The sequence below is a fragment of the Centroberyx gerrardi genome, chromosome 3, assembly GCF_048128805.1.
Source record: "Centroberyx gerrardi isolate f3 chromosome 3, fCenGer3.hap1.cur.20231027, whole genome shotgun sequence".
NCBI lineage: Eukaryota > Metazoa > Chordata > Actinopteri > Beryciformes > Berycidae > Centroberyx > Centroberyx gerrardi.
In genome coordinates this window covers 14,618,509-14,636,273 of record NC_135999.1, presented here as the reverse complement: position 1 = coordinate 14,636,273, position 17,765 = coordinate 14,618,509, and the positions used below count along the sequence as shown (strand labels likewise).

At 42.0% G+C, this 17,765-nt stretch overlaps 1 protein-coding gene across 1 annotated transcript; it reads left to right on the top strand.

Annotated features, from left to right (window-relative positions):
- The first annotated feature begins 1,882 nt into the window (after window positions 1-1,882).
- sh3d19 (SH3 domain containing 19) lies at window positions 1,883-17,639 on the top strand. The gene is made up of 21 exons (XM_071923388.2): window positions 1,883-2,051; window positions 7,626-7,665; window positions 9,052-9,092; window positions 9,512-9,551; window positions 9,911-10,037; window positions 10,385-10,586; window positions 10,688-11,773; window positions 12,007-12,111; window positions 12,478-12,584; window positions 13,236-13,276; window positions 13,400-13,631; window positions 13,731-13,799; window positions 13,981-14,115; window positions 14,259-14,331; window positions 14,594-14,724; window positions 14,893-14,951; window positions 15,110-15,342; window positions 15,814-15,863; window positions 16,046-16,232; window positions 16,734-16,840; window positions 16,957-17,639. Exons 1-21 carry the CDS (start codon window positions 1,970-1,972, stop codon window positions 17,065-17,067), a joined length of 3,258 nt encoding a protein of 1,085 aa, XP_071779489.2. The 5' UTR covers window positions 1,883-1,969; the 3' UTR covers window positions 17,068-17,639.
- Window positions 17,640-17,765: the final 126 nt, after the last annotated feature.

Genomic DNA, 17,765 nt, shown 5'->3' with positions numbered 1-17,765 from the left:
TTTTTGTAATGTCTCCTACTCGCCCTCGTCTTCAACTTCCCTTGTCTTCAACACTGACTATCGTAATCTCTGTCTTTGAGTTGTGACAAACACAAAAACAACATTTAAGCTTGACTACAGGTAGGATATGATTATCCAATCCATATCCCAATGTGAATGATCAGAATCTCATTTATCAGTGTTGAAAAGCCCAATTATCAGATTAGGCTATATCCAATCTGATGACTGAAATCCCATCAGAAAAGTTGAGAAAAACTGGGCCCACATGTAGACTAGTGTTTTGCTGGAATGAAACCCTGCAGACTCTCAGGCCTCGATGCCACATGGTAGAGAACCATGGCTCTGTAATCTTTCTATTTTGTAAGGACAGAACTGAAGATGGCTAATATCAGTTTTTCAAATGGTTTAATATCACATTTTGGAATGAAACTCTTCGGTTAGTATATGAACTGTAAGTTGCCTTCATGATTTTTGTTTCTAATGTCAAAGGTCTATCCGACAGGTAAATGTTCAACAGAGCAGTGTGATAACCCGTCCTTTGTTCAGCCTGTGTGTTTTCAGTGTCTTGGCAAAGTAATCATGTTATTTGGGTGGGATGGTGGGAGTGGAGTCTCACTCTGGACTGAGTCACACTTACAAGTCAGGGTGGAAGAGAGTATAATGAATTCAACCCAGCAAGCTCTGTCATGTTAAAGGAAGAGTGTTTGCTGTGGAAATGGTTAAACCTCCTTTCATTTCTTAATCATTCTTAGGACTATAGACTTGAACCATGCTCTCAATGTTTCAACTTTCAAACTTTAAAAGAACTGAGGAATTAAGGTACACATATAGCCTAAGAATACACAGTAGAATAAAATCTGACACAAACACAGATGGCTGAAGAGGAGAGAGAGAGAGAGAGAGAGAGAGAGAGAGAGAGAGAGAGAGAGAGAGAGAGAGAGAGAGAGAGAGAGAAATCATTGAAAAAATTGAAAACATAAACAAGAGTTTTTCTTCTGATTCTCAAAAACTAGCTGTGATACTTGGAGAGGAAGATGATACCTATAGCTGGTATCAGCTTCACATCATTCAGGACATTGTGATTAACATTATATATTGACTGTAAATATGACACTGTACATGATATATGATATATTTTACTATTTTTTGTTAATTTATAATATTGCACCTTAAGTTTCCTTTTTTCTGTTTCTTTGTTTCCTTTTTGCACTTTAATCATATATCATATTTCCATAATGACACAATGACATTACACATTGTATGACTATATAGAGTCCATACAGATTTGGCAACATTGTATCCATTCAATAAAATTCAATTGAGAGAGAGAGAGAGAGAGAGAGAGAGAGAGAGAGAGAGAGAGAGAGAGAGAGAGAGAGAGAGAGATTTATCATTTGTATCACCCATATCACTCTTTACATGTATGTTTATCATTTCACTATTTCATTTTGCATTGCTTTGGCAGTAGAGATTTGACCATCATTCATGCTAGTAAACTGAACTGAATTGAGAGAGAGAGAGAGAGAGAGAGAGAGAGAGAGAGAGAGAGAGAGAGAGAGAGAGAGAGAGAGAGGTGAGCATCGTGGACAAATAGCGGTACATTCCCACAGGTTTGAAGCCTCTCACAACCCAAGCGGTGACTGAGGTTTGACAACAGACAAAAAAAAAAGTTTCCAACTGTCCTATACACAGAATAATACTGTGCGGAGATTTTCCATTGACATGCAAAGTTAGTGTCAGCCTGCCGGGGTCTGTCAGAGCAGACAGTGGCACCACCTCCATCTGATGCAGGGCAGAGCCGCCGTGCCACTGCAACTTCTACTGGACAACCAGCCGCTTCGCGATATTTCACCGAGCGTGGAAAAGTGAAAGACCACTCAGCGACTCCTAAAGCAGGGTTGTTGTTGTTGTTGTTGTTGTTGTTGTTGCTGTTTTTCTTCTTGTTTTTTCATTGTTTTTCGACCTCGAGATGGCCGAAGCCAGGCGTGAAGAGGAGGAAGAGGAGGAGTGGAGAGATATGCGGGATATACGGAACAGAAACCAGGCAACAGGTATGGGAATTTAGGCTGACATTCTTCTAATTAACGTTAGTGGGACTTTGAAGTAGTTCAGGCTGTGATCAGCGTCCTGGATGGCCTACAGCAACTTGGTTTTAACAATATGCTGTCAGAAGGTGATTTGTTTGTTGTCAAAATTGAACATATGATTTTGAAATTTGCGGGGGCGAGGGGGGCAGTAATGGAGAAAAGGACTGGTATAGAGAGATGAAAAGCTATGGGGCAGTTGTGATTGACACTTAAGTGCGATTCAGAGATTTATTTACTGAATGACTTTTTCTTACGTACAGATGTGGAAACCTGACATCACCTCACAGGTCTATAAATTATAAGACTGATGTGTGTTTATGTACACACACATACACACACACACACTTCAAAAAACATTAGATTTGGTCCATATTTAAATGTTTTGACATGCATGAACATATGAGTTAACATGAGTTTAATATTTAAGGAATATAGTTCAATATCTTAGCAAATGGGCCTATGTTAATGTACAAATATGTGTCACAAATATAAAACATGGCCAAAGTGAAAATTTGAACACACTTTCGCAACATATCCAAATATGACTAGACTACCTTTGATACTTTTATGGCCTGGAAGAAATGATTCATATGTATGTTGAGCAGCAGGACTTAATATGTCCATAACCCGTGTTGATAGACAGTTGTTGGTCTCCTGGATGGAACTGACCGTTCAAAGGCATTTTTGTCATTTAAGACTAGTGGACAGTAAAGTTTGTTTGGTTTACTTTAATTCAGTACCAGCATAGCTGTGAAATTGATGCATATCTTCAACTTCTGTCATTGATAAACTCTGACTAGACTACCTTACAATAATCTGCTGCTAAGGGAAGACTACAGATATTTGTTGGCTGTGCATTAGAGAATATCACTGCATCATTAAGTGAAAGTGCCATTTATGGCAGCCAGTGGCCTCTCCTGCTCCTCATCACACAGCGTTGATGAATATCTCAGTAAATGACATTTGTATGTGTTGTGACTAACGGTGACCGCAGGCGACGGAGCTGAAAACCTGTCAGTCACAATAACATAACAGCAGCATCACTTCCCTCTTGCCTGGCCTTTCCAAACAATCATCCAACATTAGAGCAACTCTGGCCCACACATCTCATACCAGCAGCACTGTGTCATTTGTTGCTGACTGGAAACAGCTCTATTGGCAAACTGGTTGTACCTTTCCTCACATTTTAGCCTAGATTTGTTACTTCAAAACATCTCCCACAGAACAAACCCTGTGACTGAATGAACACCCATTAGCTTTCACTCTCAGTCAACCACTCTTTTTTACAAGTACTAAAAACTGCAGAGGGCTTCGTTAGGGTTTGCATTTCCTTCCATTATGTTTCTGCCAGAGCAATTTCCTAGTAAATATGACATAGTTGCCCTTGTTCCGTGTTTTTCTTAGCAACACCTGTTGTGCAAGCAAACACCTAGCCCCCGAGTTAACCCCTGCCCTGCCCTGCCCTGCCCTGCCCTGCCCCGTCCAACCATCCACAGTCAGTGTATTGGCTCAGGCTGGGCCCTCCCCAACAGCTGTCTGGGGTGGGGGGATGTTTCTGTCAGGGCCGATGGGCAGGTGGGCTGCCTGTGGCATGACCGGATGAACAAGCTGTTGTCTCTACTTGCTTCTCTTTCACAGTGCTGCGAAATACGTTTGTCTTGAGATAAATATATGCACATTAGGAACTTTGTTTACCCTCCAGTCGTTTTTGAATAAGATTTTAATGTTATTTTTGTAGCACAGGCTAGACCTTCCTGTCAGTAGAGCATGGAGCTTCATTTTAAATCTAATCATGAAACATCTGTGTTTTCATTCTGGGCTTCATGGTGATAACATGATACATTACATCATGGCCTCAGCATTATGGGTCTACATCAGATACTATCTCAGGTAGCTTCCACTGTGATGCACCCATCTGCACTGACACCATCTAATCATCTATGACTAAAGGTCCAGATCAGCAGCTGACGCCGTGTTATTTGTGTTATTCATACATGACACCATAATCTGTCAGCTTCACTGTCTGTTTTTCATGTAAGGGCAAATCCCCCAAGATTGCTGTTGGCATGTTTTGATTTGTTTTGACCAGTCTTTTGCTAACAACCAGGACATGTCTGGATTTTAAGACAAATTATGCTGAGTTAACACTTCACTTCACTTGCCTCCATGTTGTATTTGTCCCAGCATGTTCTAGATATCACCCTGAATAAGCCACACTAAAACATACAATTGTTTCCCCTCACACCCACAGCCCACTCTACTCTCTAAAGCCCCAGCCCAACCTCATCTTGTTAACCAGCCTCTTTCCGTGAGAAAGTAGGTGAAACAGTGAATCTCACCCTATGACGATATCATATTATCTCTAACTGTGTGTGCAGGAAGATGGCTATGAAAACCCCCTTTAATTCCTATGGGGTTTTGGAGGAAGCAGACATTTGAGGGCTGTATAAATAAACTCTTAATGTGAGCCGTCCTGATCATGCCCATGTCTGTTCAGGATGTTTTGGAGGAAGCCTTTACACAAAATTGGAGAGAGGAGACTGAGCAGCTTCAGCACACAGTATGTTATATAGCTATACAGTATGTTAACTATGCCTAGAGCTTCCATGAGACTTTATCTGCCTCTGACTTCACTAGTTTAAAGTTCTGGCTAGAGTAGCATGGGATAAAGAGAGACAGGTTTTTTTTCTTTCCCTTTTTTGCAAGCCTTTTCACCACCTGTTGTTTGTGAAGCGCCGCCCCTGTTCTGAGTAACGTCAGCATGTGTTCAAGTGAGAGTGCTGCTGACCTCAGCAGGTCTCCTGTGTGGCTGCTGTGTCTTTATCAGTGACCTAGTAATACCAAGGCACATCTACTGTATTGGAATGTAATCCAAAACATTATAGAGAGGGCTTATAGGGGCTTTTCTCACCCCCTGGAAATATTAAGGCATGATTTTTCATTTTCCTAACTCCATTGTGCTCAGCTGAGTATGGCTTAATGGTTTTATAAATGATAAGCAAAAAAGTAAATTAGTCTTTTAGACTACTTAGTGAGTGAGCGAAGCTAAGTTTGCACAGGTAGGTGGTAGGTTTACTGCACATTAAAACTGCTCTTTCATAATCCTTGCTAAGTAAATTAAGTGGGAGCTAAATGACGTGAATAGGTCTTTGCCATTAGGAGCTGTGACATTTTATCTTTCATCTTTCTTAATTTGATTTGTTGGATTCTGAATGGTATTAAGATTAACTAGAACAAGAAGGAAAAGAAAACACATTATGATTGGATGCCACAACCCATTAAGACTTTCCATTATGTCTGTAAGAGCTTTGTCACAGAATGGCAATATGTTTGATTGATTCACAGTTTTATAAACGTTGGTACCAGACCAAAGCAATCCGAGGGCTCTAGTTAATTTTCCAGTTGATTTTCCAACCAAACACCTGACCATGACCTGCACATTTGTTGTCTGAAACAGGCATTGGCATGGTGACATGATAAACATAGGATATTGGAAGGTATAGGTACAGTTAAGGTAAATGTAGAACTTGCAGTTTATTATTGAAGTGCAACTGAAAATAGGTAAGGATGGCTCAGAGCAATGTAAATATTCCCATGACCTTTAAGTCCATTGGAAAAAGAAGAGTGACAGTACAGTGTCGTGTGGCCCAACCAACACTTCCTGAATGACCGCATTCCATTTAATCAGATTGGCCAAGTCAACACAGGAGAGGTGAGGTACCGCAGGGCCCTCCCTCTCTCTGCTGGTGTCTGTGGGTGTGTGACTGCAAGTGCCGTGCTCGCCGTCACACTCAAACACAAAGACACTCGGTGGTGGACAAAGAGGGAGGATCTTACAGGGAAATGTCCTGTTTGTCTGGACGATTTTTACAGTGTGTGCCTTTAATTCCTCAACAGGTAGGGGCTTTATTGTATAATATAGTATCCTTGAAGACACATTCTATACTGAGTGAGAGCACATGCACAAGTAAACAGTAGAGATACCCAGACAACTGATGTGTCATTATGTCAATGTGCATTATCCATAAACATGAGAATGATGATGCTGTTGTGCTAGAACTTAATACTTTGTCGGGCAATTTTTGAATAATGTTTTTCAAGCGAAATGAAAGTGCAGAGGCTTCCTCCTCACGTGCTGTAAAACAGTAACTTGAGGCGGTGGCACTATGGCAGCAACAGATAACAAGTAACAGGTGGATTATATCTGAGTGCAACGAGGTTGTGGTTTCAGGTTCAGAAAAAGGCATTAACAACAATGCTCACTTTATCTCCATTGCCTCTAATATTTAGTTTATTATCTTCAGTTTGCCCTCTGAAGGGTTTACTCTCAAATATGAAGAACCAGGAGATTTAGATTAGCTGTTTGCTGTGTGTATTACTGGTACTGTTTATCAGGCTAATCTTTAATGGACTGCGATGTGTGTTCTACTCTTGGCACCTGCATCACTCACTGTTTGAGTATGACTTGAAAAACAGGTCACTGCCTGAAAAGTAAAGGAAGTAGTAGAATTAAGTGCATTGCATGGCTGTGAACCTGCAGCAGGAGCTGTACCAGTTGATCTCCGTTCAGTCAGGGGCCGTCTTAGTCTGATACATGCTGTTCTCTCTTTGTATGGGAGAGAGCGTCACGTGAAATCCCACTACAAAATCTGGCAGTTTAATATTTCCTATCAGTAAACATTGGCCTACATTCCTCGCATAACATGACATAAGACCTTTTCCCAAGAGTTAGAGCCAGCTGGTACTGTGGTTTGGCATACTTATGCTTGATAAGTGCTGCTTAGTGGATTATATGTATGCCACATTTATCAGTGGATCCTAATATTTCTGCATAGGTCTAAAGTTCTGTGACGTATTTAAAGTATGTTTGCTAATTAGCAAGGTAAGATTAAGCTTCCAGATTTTGCACTGGAGTTGGATATAAATTTCTCTTTCAAACAAAGAAAGAAAGAATGACATGCATCAGGGTTAGGGCCATCTACAATTTAGTGTTGTGTTGCCTTCAATGTCTTTTTCCACTGAATGGGGTTTGATATTTCTTAGATTAAAAAGAAAAATGGCAACAGTAGTCTTTCCCCTGCAATAATGATGCTAGCTTACTCATCGCTCAGAAAGTAAATGAGGTGTAATTTAAGCTGTTAAATGAACATGCATGGAATGTAAGAAGGAAGAGTCATCACACTGCTCATAATCACTCATGTACTGAAGCTCTCTATCTCTAAGAAAAAGACGCATCATGGTTACTGAAAATCATCTTTCCTCTGTAAATGGAGATTTGAAAGCAACATACAGGTTTATTAGTCATCTTTTGGTATCTGGTTAATCAGGATCACACTTAACTGCACCAGCTGGTTCTTGTAGTTCTAGTTTGTAATGAGTAGCATACATCTTTAAGACATTAATGTTTATTAGTGCAATGATTGCTGTTCCTTTAATGATTGCAGTTCCTTTATTGTGTTCCTTTATTATCTCAGTTTTTTAATTTGAAATCCGTGCAATATCCTGAATGGAGCTGGTAACATCTCTTTCTCTCCACAGATCGTTCTGAAAGAACCAAGCCAGATCACTTACATTCCAGGTACGTCATCGCTCGTAGCGTGCCGTGAACACTTACATTAGCTCCTTGAGCTGAGGTTTTACAGTACCTGTATAAAAGTTGTAGAGCCAGTTGCAGTGCATAACCTGCAGGGGTTTTTGTTCAGCTTTCACCAGACTGTATCTGTAGCTGGGAAGAAGCTGTAGGTGGCAAAGGGTGCTATCCCTTTAACAGCCAGATCTGCTGATGGTGAGGTTGTGAATGGACCAAACAATGCACTGATCCATCCTCATTGACCGACAGACTAAGGTCATCATGGGGGCAGATACATCACTAATGCTGCTGTTTTTGTTGTTGTTTATAGACATTGCATCAAGTAGACTATCCTTCTAGCTCATCTTTGTAGCTAGCTCATTTAACGTATTCAAAACACTTAAAACAATGTTGGCAGTCCAGTTTATGATATCACACAAGACGTGTTTTTGTATACTAAACTTCAATTTTGGCTCCTTGTGTTTACAGGTGAGCTAATCACTTTAATTAACCACATGGTACCAGCAGGAGTGTGGGGAGTGTTGCTCTTCCCCCCCCTGATAGTTTACACCTGCCTCCCCCAGTCCTTAATGAGCAGGATATGTGTTAACGATGGGCCTTCCCCCTGTCAAGAGAGTTAGGCTTTGCTGGAGAGACTGTTGGCACAGGCACAGAGTATCACATTAGCTCCATCTCTGCACTTTCAGGGAGAAAGCATGGTAACACAGCACGTAGACAGGGAACTTCATACGATTATAGTCCTGGTATGAAGTGATAACATTTTAGGATTAGCAAAGAAAAGCTCTGTGTCACTTGAGTAGAAAAAGGCCCAAGGACATTAAAATGATTTCTATTCTGCTGGCTTCCCATCTGGAGAGGATGCTGTGTAGAAGAGGAGACTTTTTCAGAGGAGGTTATTTGAATGATGGTCATATGTCTTGTGTTGGTAGGCATGTGCTGGATTTCAATTATGCACATGAACAGCATTTGCAGGGATTTTTCTGTTCTTGCCTAAAGCTATAAAAGTGATTATCCTTCAGATAATTGGAGGTATCTGTTATGTGCTATAATGCTGGGTAGTTGCAATGCTTCTGTCACAGGTTTTTGTAACTTATATAATTTTTAAATCAATATTTTATTGAATAGTAAAACAAAAGTGAACAGAAATTTAATATTTACTGTGAGTGGTACCACAATGGATGGAGACCATGGGAAATCCTTTTTTTTTCTCTGTACAAATGGCTTCAACAGTATGAAGTTGCATGGAAAGAACCTCTCCTGTATCGTATGGTGTTGCCCAGAACTGAGTCATCATAAGGTTACTAAACAAGTCTTGTCAGTATGTGCTCCACAGCTCAGTTATAAATGGGCTTCCTGTTCTGCTTTCTTTTTCAGCCAAGGACCTCTGTCTTCCATACGAGCTGCCATCAAACGAAGTAAGTTTGAGCCTCAGCAACATTCTGAGATTATTTATTAGCAATACACAAAGAGTTAATTTCTAAAATGAGATATTCACCATTTGGAAAGAGTGACACCTTACAAAATGATTAATATAATATAATATTAATATGACTATATATTAATATGGCTTAACATACGTAATAAAGGATAGTAGGTAACTTAAGTCTTTCTCAAAGTTTTTACAGGTTGGATCCTCCATATTTCATGTTTTCCCCCCTAAAATTGATTATATAGCGTTTTGGAAGTTAACTCTTCACATCCCCATTAAGAAACGTAGAAAGAAATGTAGAAATGTCTGTTATAAGGCGATATTTATAAATAGAAAAACCCAAAACGTGTCAAGCAGGCTAATTGATGACATTTTGATGAATTCATATGACCTTTCTTCCCTCAGCAAGAACAAACTCTCAGACTGACCACAGCAGCAACAGAAGGTAAAGTAAACAAAATATTCTCAGTAGAGATCTTGGTGCAGTAGAGAAATTCCAAATCCCTGCGCATGTTTGCTTCCTGATTGTAGATTTTGCTTCTCATTGTTGAAATGTCCAACCATTTGTTGCATGCTTTACAAATTAACTTACCAATAGCATTGTGCTACGGCAGCTAGGGGAAGAAATAAAAGCGATAAATAAGAATAAGAAATCAATCCAGCTCAACCTTACTAATCTCCATGAATCCATAGGGGCTGTGTAGGGATAATTTGTATGTAGATTTGTTTTTGTGTTCTGTATGTGTGTATATTATGTTACGGGGTTGAGCATTGGCCATTTAGAGGATATGGTTTGTCTTTCAGGCGACCAGAGATCACCATCGTCTCAGCAGAACCTCTGGCCAGTAACAACTGGTTCCCAGGATCCTCTGGGGTTTTCCCTCCACCTTCACAGTCAAGCTGGTCTGGGAGCATCCAGGCTGTTTCTCAGGTAGGCCTGGTCTAACTGACAGTAGGTTTTAATCCATTTGGCTGTTTAAAGGATATTGATATTTAATCCATGTTTAGGCCAATATGTGGATGTTCTCCAAGATTTGGTTTATTGAGTTGAGGCATCTTCGTGGCTCTGGCTCTGTGCTATCAAACATAGAATATCTCTTCCAATTGACTCAACAAGCACAAAATACAAACTAAGCACAAAAACATAACTACAGGTTAAGGTATTATAGGTGAATCATGAGTATATGTACATCACAAGCTAAAAAATCGCAACACAAGTGGTACAATGAAGTAGAAATGCTGCGTGGGAGAATAATGTGTCTCTTTCTCATGACTTAGCCCCCACCATCCTATGACCAGGTGATTAAAGAGAAGACCCAGGAGGAGCACATTGTCAAGCCGACTGCGGCCCCCCGCCGCTCCGCCTGCACCACCACAAGTGCCACCCAGACCGACCCTGTGAGGGAAGCCTCTGCCACCACTGTCCCACAATGCAGTGCAGCTCCACAGCCAATAGAGAGGCATATAAGAGTCATTGATGGTAATACAATAAAGTGCGATGTGAATTTAATCCTCCTTATTTGATTAAACAATGTATTTTAACTCTACACAGGCTGACTCTTTTCCTGTATTTCTTCCTAGTTAAAAAGCCCAAAAAACCACCAAGACCGTCATTTCCTAAACCATTGGACAGAGAATCTGTTGTTGTGACAGCTGCACCTAAAGACAGGCAGGTTGCTACAAATACCACAGCGTCCACTAACACTGAGAACCAAAGTGACTCCAAGTCGGATGTAGAACGACCCAACCCACCAGACTCCACCCACACACGTACCAGATCTGTCACCGTACAATGGGAGGTTCCAACAAAACATCTTGCAGAACCTCTTTCTACTTCTATAAACTCACCGTCTACCGCTGCTGAAACTACTCCCCCCTCCACAGACTCGGAACACACTCAACGCCCCACTCCACTTCCTCGTTCCAAATCCCGCAAGCAGCCAATCACAGAAGAGGTCAAAGTTCAGACTCTGGTCAGACTCAGTGAAAATGGGGACAGCGTTCAAGTGACCTCTAGCACCGATCCGGAGGACGTGTCCTCAAGTAAGTATCTAAAGGAGCTGTTGGAGGTCTTTAGCGTGGACAACCAGTGCGAGCAGAGCGGTGACACTGTTGACCAATCAGACGAGAGCGAGCCAAGTGAAGATGCTGGCGGCGAGATGAGCGACCGCCACAGCCAACGCAATATCCGGGCCAAGATCCAGGCCTTTGAGATCCAGGCCAGCGCTGAGGAGGAACTGGCCAAACGACCAGAGCCTCGGCCCAGGAACGTGCACAACAAACCTCCAGTCGCTGCGAAACCTTCCCTAGTTCATCAGCCTGCGTTTAACTACAGTATAGGTAATGACAACCATGAGGTGTCATCCACAAACATCCCCCAAAGCCCTACCCCAGCCCCTAGACCCCAGCCCCCCAAGAAACCAATGGGCCTGTCCCTACAAGAAGAACCAGTGACTTTACCTGGCAAGGTGGCCATCCTGCCCCCATCACGTCCCTCCATACTGGCCAGAGCCAAAAGCTTCCAAGTCCAGGAGGAGGAAACCCCAGCAGGCCCCCCTACACCTCCAGTGAAGCCTTTTAAGGAGCCGCTCAAACCCAATTTTAATCTCAACAACCACAACTCAACCTCCATGGTCACAGAGAATGAGTATGTGGACAGTCCGTCAAGTGAGTAACATTCGTTTTTTATCACATATTGTATAAGAGAAAAGGTACTGTTCTGCCTTGATTATCATAGATGTATTCAAGATTTGCACTACCTTCAATATGTTACCAAATATATATGTTACCAAAACCTGCCAGTGTTGACATAATGTTATAAATGGCTCCTGAGCACACAAAGTTATTGGTTATTACAACATAAGTACAATAGCTACACAGTCAGCTGTCTCTGTGTCCAGATCATACCCCAGTCAAGCCTCAGCGTAATGTGGACAGCTCCTTCGGCAGACAGAGTGTAACAAGGAGGCCAACCACCATCAGGATACCCAGCAAGACTGGTAGAAGTGAGTTCAACTCTCTTAATGTATATTTAATACAATATGTGGGCTACACATGATTGATGAAATGTTTACAGACTTATGTGTCAAAATATACTCAATTACGTAGTTAAATTTTATGTGTGAATTTGGTTCGACATGCATAAGTACGTATATGGAGTATTTTTTATGGTATATGGAACCATGGACTGTATTTATTTTTTACACACACGCACCCCACCCTCAATCCTTTATATTTTAGGACATTTTCTTTTAGGATACGCTACGTTTTCCAGTTTTGTACACACACACTTATGGAGCACAAGTTCTCAGTATACTGTGTCAAAGACAATAATAATTAAATAATTGCAATGTCTTACTTCTCGGTGTCAGATGAATCTCTGGACGGTCCTCCTCCTCTCCCTTCACAGAGGCCTGTAGGCTCCCTAACTTCTTCAGTGAGCCACAAACAAAGCCCAATACCTGTCTTCCCCTCCCAGGTAAGATCTGCATCACACAGAGGAGTCACTAACCCAGCAAGTTCAAGAGTGCCCTACTTTGTCAAAACTTTTTTTATTAAATAATTATCATGACTGTAGATGATCACAGCCAGTTATTACCTACAGACTTTGCAGACTCTAGCTGCAGGCATGTTTTGTAGTATTCAGGCTGTACTTCTTGGACCTGAAAATACATCAGGAGGGATCTATTTTCTCAGGATCTATTTTCTCTCCCAATCCCATGCCTGCATTTCAGCTATTTATTACAAATTAGTTATTGAGAGTGCTTAAAAAGCTTTAGAGTGCATCTTCCATATTGTGTAACTCCAATGTATATCTGCTCATAGCAGTATTTTGAGCCCAGAAAGAAAGGTCTCTTTTGACAAGGTTTCTCTTGTCTTTCATCTTTCTGGCGAAATACTTACCTGCTACATTTCCTCTGCTTTTCAAAAACACAAAGCAACCATTGTAGCCCCCGTGCAAACAATGCCTGCTGTTGAGCTAGAGCTAACTGCGGCTGGCTGCTATGGGTTGTGGCATGGTTACTATGGTTTCCAGTCTCGGGGCACTCTAGGCAGATGCAGTGAGTCTGTTTTACTGCTGATATAACTGTGGAGTAAGAAATAAAAAACATGTTGGTTTCCTCTGCAGGAGTCTTTCGATATTGGGCCGGAGCCGTCTCTACCTCCTCGGTGAGTAGGGGCAATAAAAAGTTCACTATGCCTAATCCTAATAAACAATATTTACATTTATGATATTGCACTGTGCAAAGGTCCTACTGCACTCAACCTGATGGTGCTGTTGAACTCCTGCAGGCCCAGCGGAGGTAAGGCCCCCCCTCCTCGCCCACCTCCAGCCAAACCAGGCCCGGGACGACCGCCTCCACCCCGCCTCGACGCCGCAGGTCGATCCCGTTCCACGCCTTCATCTCCGTGGGAGGCTTCACCTAAACCCCAGTCCAAGGCCCAGCCCCCGAGGACCAAGAGGAAAGGACCTGCCTTGCCCCCAAGGCCCAACCCTGGGCACCGTCTCTACAACAAATACACTGTGAGAGAAATCCCACCGCAGTCCCATGTGGAGGAATCATGTTTCACATAGCACCTGATGAGCACATATAAAGATGTCTGCGTTTATGTCTTCCACCAGCTTGAACTTCCTCATGGAATTGCAGCCTTTGACTACAATGGGAGCAATACAGGAGAACTTACATTTCAGGTGACCAAACTAGTTTTTCTTCTTACATACTGCCTTTGCGGAAGATTATTACAGTACACATATTGCCACCACACAAGTGTATCACTGCATACATCTTACTATATTGATCTGTCACTGAACCTCACCGCTAAATAGTTTATTTAGTTTAAAGTAAATTCCATAATTTTGCCTTTTTCAATAGAAAAATGAAGTGCTTCTGCTGCTAGAGGAGACTGACCACAGGACATTTCAGTGCCAAGTAGGGGACACCAGAGGCAGAGTCCAGAAATCTCACATGAAGGTCATCACTCCTCTCGCCCCCACGTCCCCGCCACAGGTAAGTCGTCCTTCAGTTCTGAGTGAAAGTACTGTATGTCTCTGATACTTGAGCTCAGCTTTTTCTTTTTACCTCCAGCATGTTCTTCTGTGCCCAGTGGTCCATGAAACATTATCCTTTAAGTGTCTTTGATCTCTGTGCAGGGCGCCAGTCCAGCCGGTTCTGGCAGAGACAGCAGTGGACTAAAAGTGCAGGCCATACATGACTTCACAGCAGGTGACGCCTCACTTTCTTTACACCAAACAGATGCTAGTATTGACTGGGATTGTAAAACACTCAAATGAGATGATACTTTAATGCGTGTCACTTTTAACACTGGTTAAATATAATCATTATAATAACTAATTTTGTGTCCAACATGGTTTGTTGCACTTAGGGACTAAGGTGCACTTTTTTCCATGCCTGGCCATATACTGTATATTTGATACTAAAGACAGTTGATGTGGTGTTGTGGTTGACTTGTATGTTCTGCGTTCAGAGGGTCCAGGAGAGCTGGGTCTGAGGGCGGGAGACGTGGTAAGCATGGTGGAGCAGGTGGACAATGACTGGTACAGAGGCACATGTAGAGGATCTGCTGGTTTCTTCCCCATCAACTACGTCAAAGTCCTGGTAAGATTCAAAACAGTAATTCTACTTCTAACAGATAAAGTGATTTCCATTTTTGCAACGAATAGATCACATCTTTGGTGACAACGAAGCCTGTTATTTAGAGGTGTGTACTATGGTTGAGGATTCCCTGAATTAAGGAAATTCAATATCTTTTTCTTCTCCAATTAGTCAAATTCACCAAAACCCATGCCTGAGAAGACAGGAAAGCCACCATCTGCAACAGTCAGGTAATGTTTTCAAATTATAAAATCTTTGTAATGCCCTTAACTAACCTAAAATGATGTGTACAACTAATACAAATGCTGCTTTTGATACTAACACTTACAGTCCTTATCAATATTTTTGGTTAGACAACAATTTGACACTTTTGTTGTGTCCTCTGAAGTGGTCCAAGATGTGTGGCAAGGTTCGAGTTTGAGGGGGAGCACAGCGACGAGCTGTCGTTCTCTGAAGGGGATGTGATCAAGCTGAAGGAGTACGTTGGGCAGGACTGGGCACGGGGACAGATCGGCGTCTTCACTGGCATCTTCCCTCTCAACTTCGTAGAGATCGTTGAAGATCTGCCTCCGCCTCCAACTCAGCAGCAACACACACAGCCCACCAAGATAGCACTGCCTGGTAAGATTATCTGAAAAAATAGACCAAAGACTGTAAATCCATTCATTCTTTTCATTATGAGCAGGTTTCCTCACCAAATTTATTATACATTTGTCAATGTTGGCACCTACGCCAGCACAATATAGGTTGAATATAGGTTGATTATGCTCTTGCCCCTCAAACTCGGCAACAAAAGAACTGTTCTGTCCTTCAGTGAACTGCCCCCATCCATCCTTTTCTTTTGTGTTGGCTGGCATTTCACCCTGTGGTATGCCAGGAATCTGTGCATCTGTTTCTGTTTCATTAAAAGTGCTGTGTACAGTAGGCCTCCCAACAGTGGACTCAAAGCCTCAGGATGAATCCAACACACTCATGCAGCATTAATGATAAGAACTACAGTAGAGTGCTCCCACAGATTTGTTCTCGTTCATTTCTTTGTGCTCTGGTTACACTTTCATTTTGTATAACCTAAGCCTATTTTTTTTTTTCCAGGAATGGTTGCTCCACCCAGTACTCAACCTGAGGTTGCCAAACCTGCTCAGGTAACTCCCTGATGTTCTGGTACATTAATAAGTATGAAGTTGATTATGCAACAGGCCCAGTGTATGACAAACTATTAGAGATGTCCATCATGTTCGCATGTCCATCCTATGAAATGATCTGTGTTGATCAGTAAGTAACACAGTTCCCATGCCATCTTTCTCTTGCTCTGCCCACAATGCAGGCCTCTCAGTCCGGTGTGGAGTGGGCAGTGGCTCTGTATGACTTCTCTGGACAGACAGACGGTGACCTGTCCTTTCAACAGGGGGACCGTATCCTGATCACCCAGCATATCGACGCCGAGTGGTGCTGTGGCAGGCTCAACGGCAGAGAGGGCTTCTTCCCCAAGAATTTTGTTGAGTCCAGCACAGGTAGGAAGCTCTGGCGGCCTGGTCATGCTGAGCGGACAACGTTATTGTCCTTCACAGAGGGGGTCAAGCCTTGACTCAAGCTCACACTTCTGTCTGTCCCCTCACTGAACTGTATCCATCAGTGTCCCAAAAAATATTAAGAGGGAATGAGAGTGAGAGACTGTCTCATAGTGCTCCCATGTGGTTGGTAGAGAAAATGAACTGTAAAGTCACAAAAGTCATCATGAATTGTAAGCAGTGGGCAGTTGAATTGCTCATATTTAACAAGGGTGATGACGCACTGACTTATCACACATTCTTTTAAAATATACAATATGTATCTTGTGCTAATAAAGATGCCATCTTCCCCATATCACCCAAAAGTTGTAGGATTTCTTAATTGTGACAAATGATACCACTTGGCACAGATAGACACTATTTCACTATATTATTATTCATCATGTTATTAGGAGGTTTGGGTTTTATGAGAATGACTGTTTTGATCTCTGTCTTCATCACCAGGCCAGTTGTCAGCACCGGACAGTCAGCAGAGCAGGGCAGCTGGGGCCGGGACAGCCAAGGCCCTGTTTGACTTCACATCTGACTGTGATGAGGAGCTCTCTCTGCAGGTGAATAGTCTTTTGTTTTGTCAAGAATAAATTGCTCAAAAATAAATCCACAGATCAGAAATATTCATTGAAAGCACCACCATCCAGACCGCTTCTCATCCCTTTCTCCTTTACAGGCGGGAGACATCGTAACCAATTTGGAGTCCATTGATGACGAGTGGTTCTTGGGTGATTTGAGGGGGAAACGGGCCTTGGTCCCTAAAAACTATGTGCAAGTATTGGGATAGCGCTTTCAGTCCTGACTACAAAAGAAGAAACTGGGACACTGTTGGATGGACCCATTATGTGCTTGTGTTGTACACCAACCAGCTGAAATATGACACCCATGAGAACAAAGGAACTGGTTTCACTAGTGGAAATCTGAAGAGAACTGCCTTTTCTACTGGAATGTAGTATTTTATAATTTTGCAAGCAGTGTGATCTTGTCAAAATGAATGGAAGTGTTATGTGTTTACTAAGTTATTTATCGTGGTTACAATAAATTAACTATAGGCATTTTGAGTAAAAACGGTTAGCAATTTAAATACATTGGGCACACAAGTGAATTTACTCACAGCTAAAGCCGAGTGTGTAGTCTGATTCTTTACCAACATGACTGTGCCATGCTCATTTCTCCAACTATACATTTGCACCATCTAGTGGTTTGACAGATTTTAGTCCCCATTACAGCTGATTCAAGTTAGCATTTCTGCTGCATATAAATCAAATGTGGTTAATACCGTAAGATGTATCCTACTTTTTTTCTGCCGTTACAGAACCTGGGTCATGAATTACATGGAATAAAATTATTTTGCTCACTACCTGAGTTGGACTGCCCTGTTTGAGTTTTTATTGCATTGTTTATTTGATCAGTAAGCCTTCTCAGTTCACCAATTTGAACAAGATTTAGCAGGCAAATTATTCTAATTTCTATACTGGAAGTACC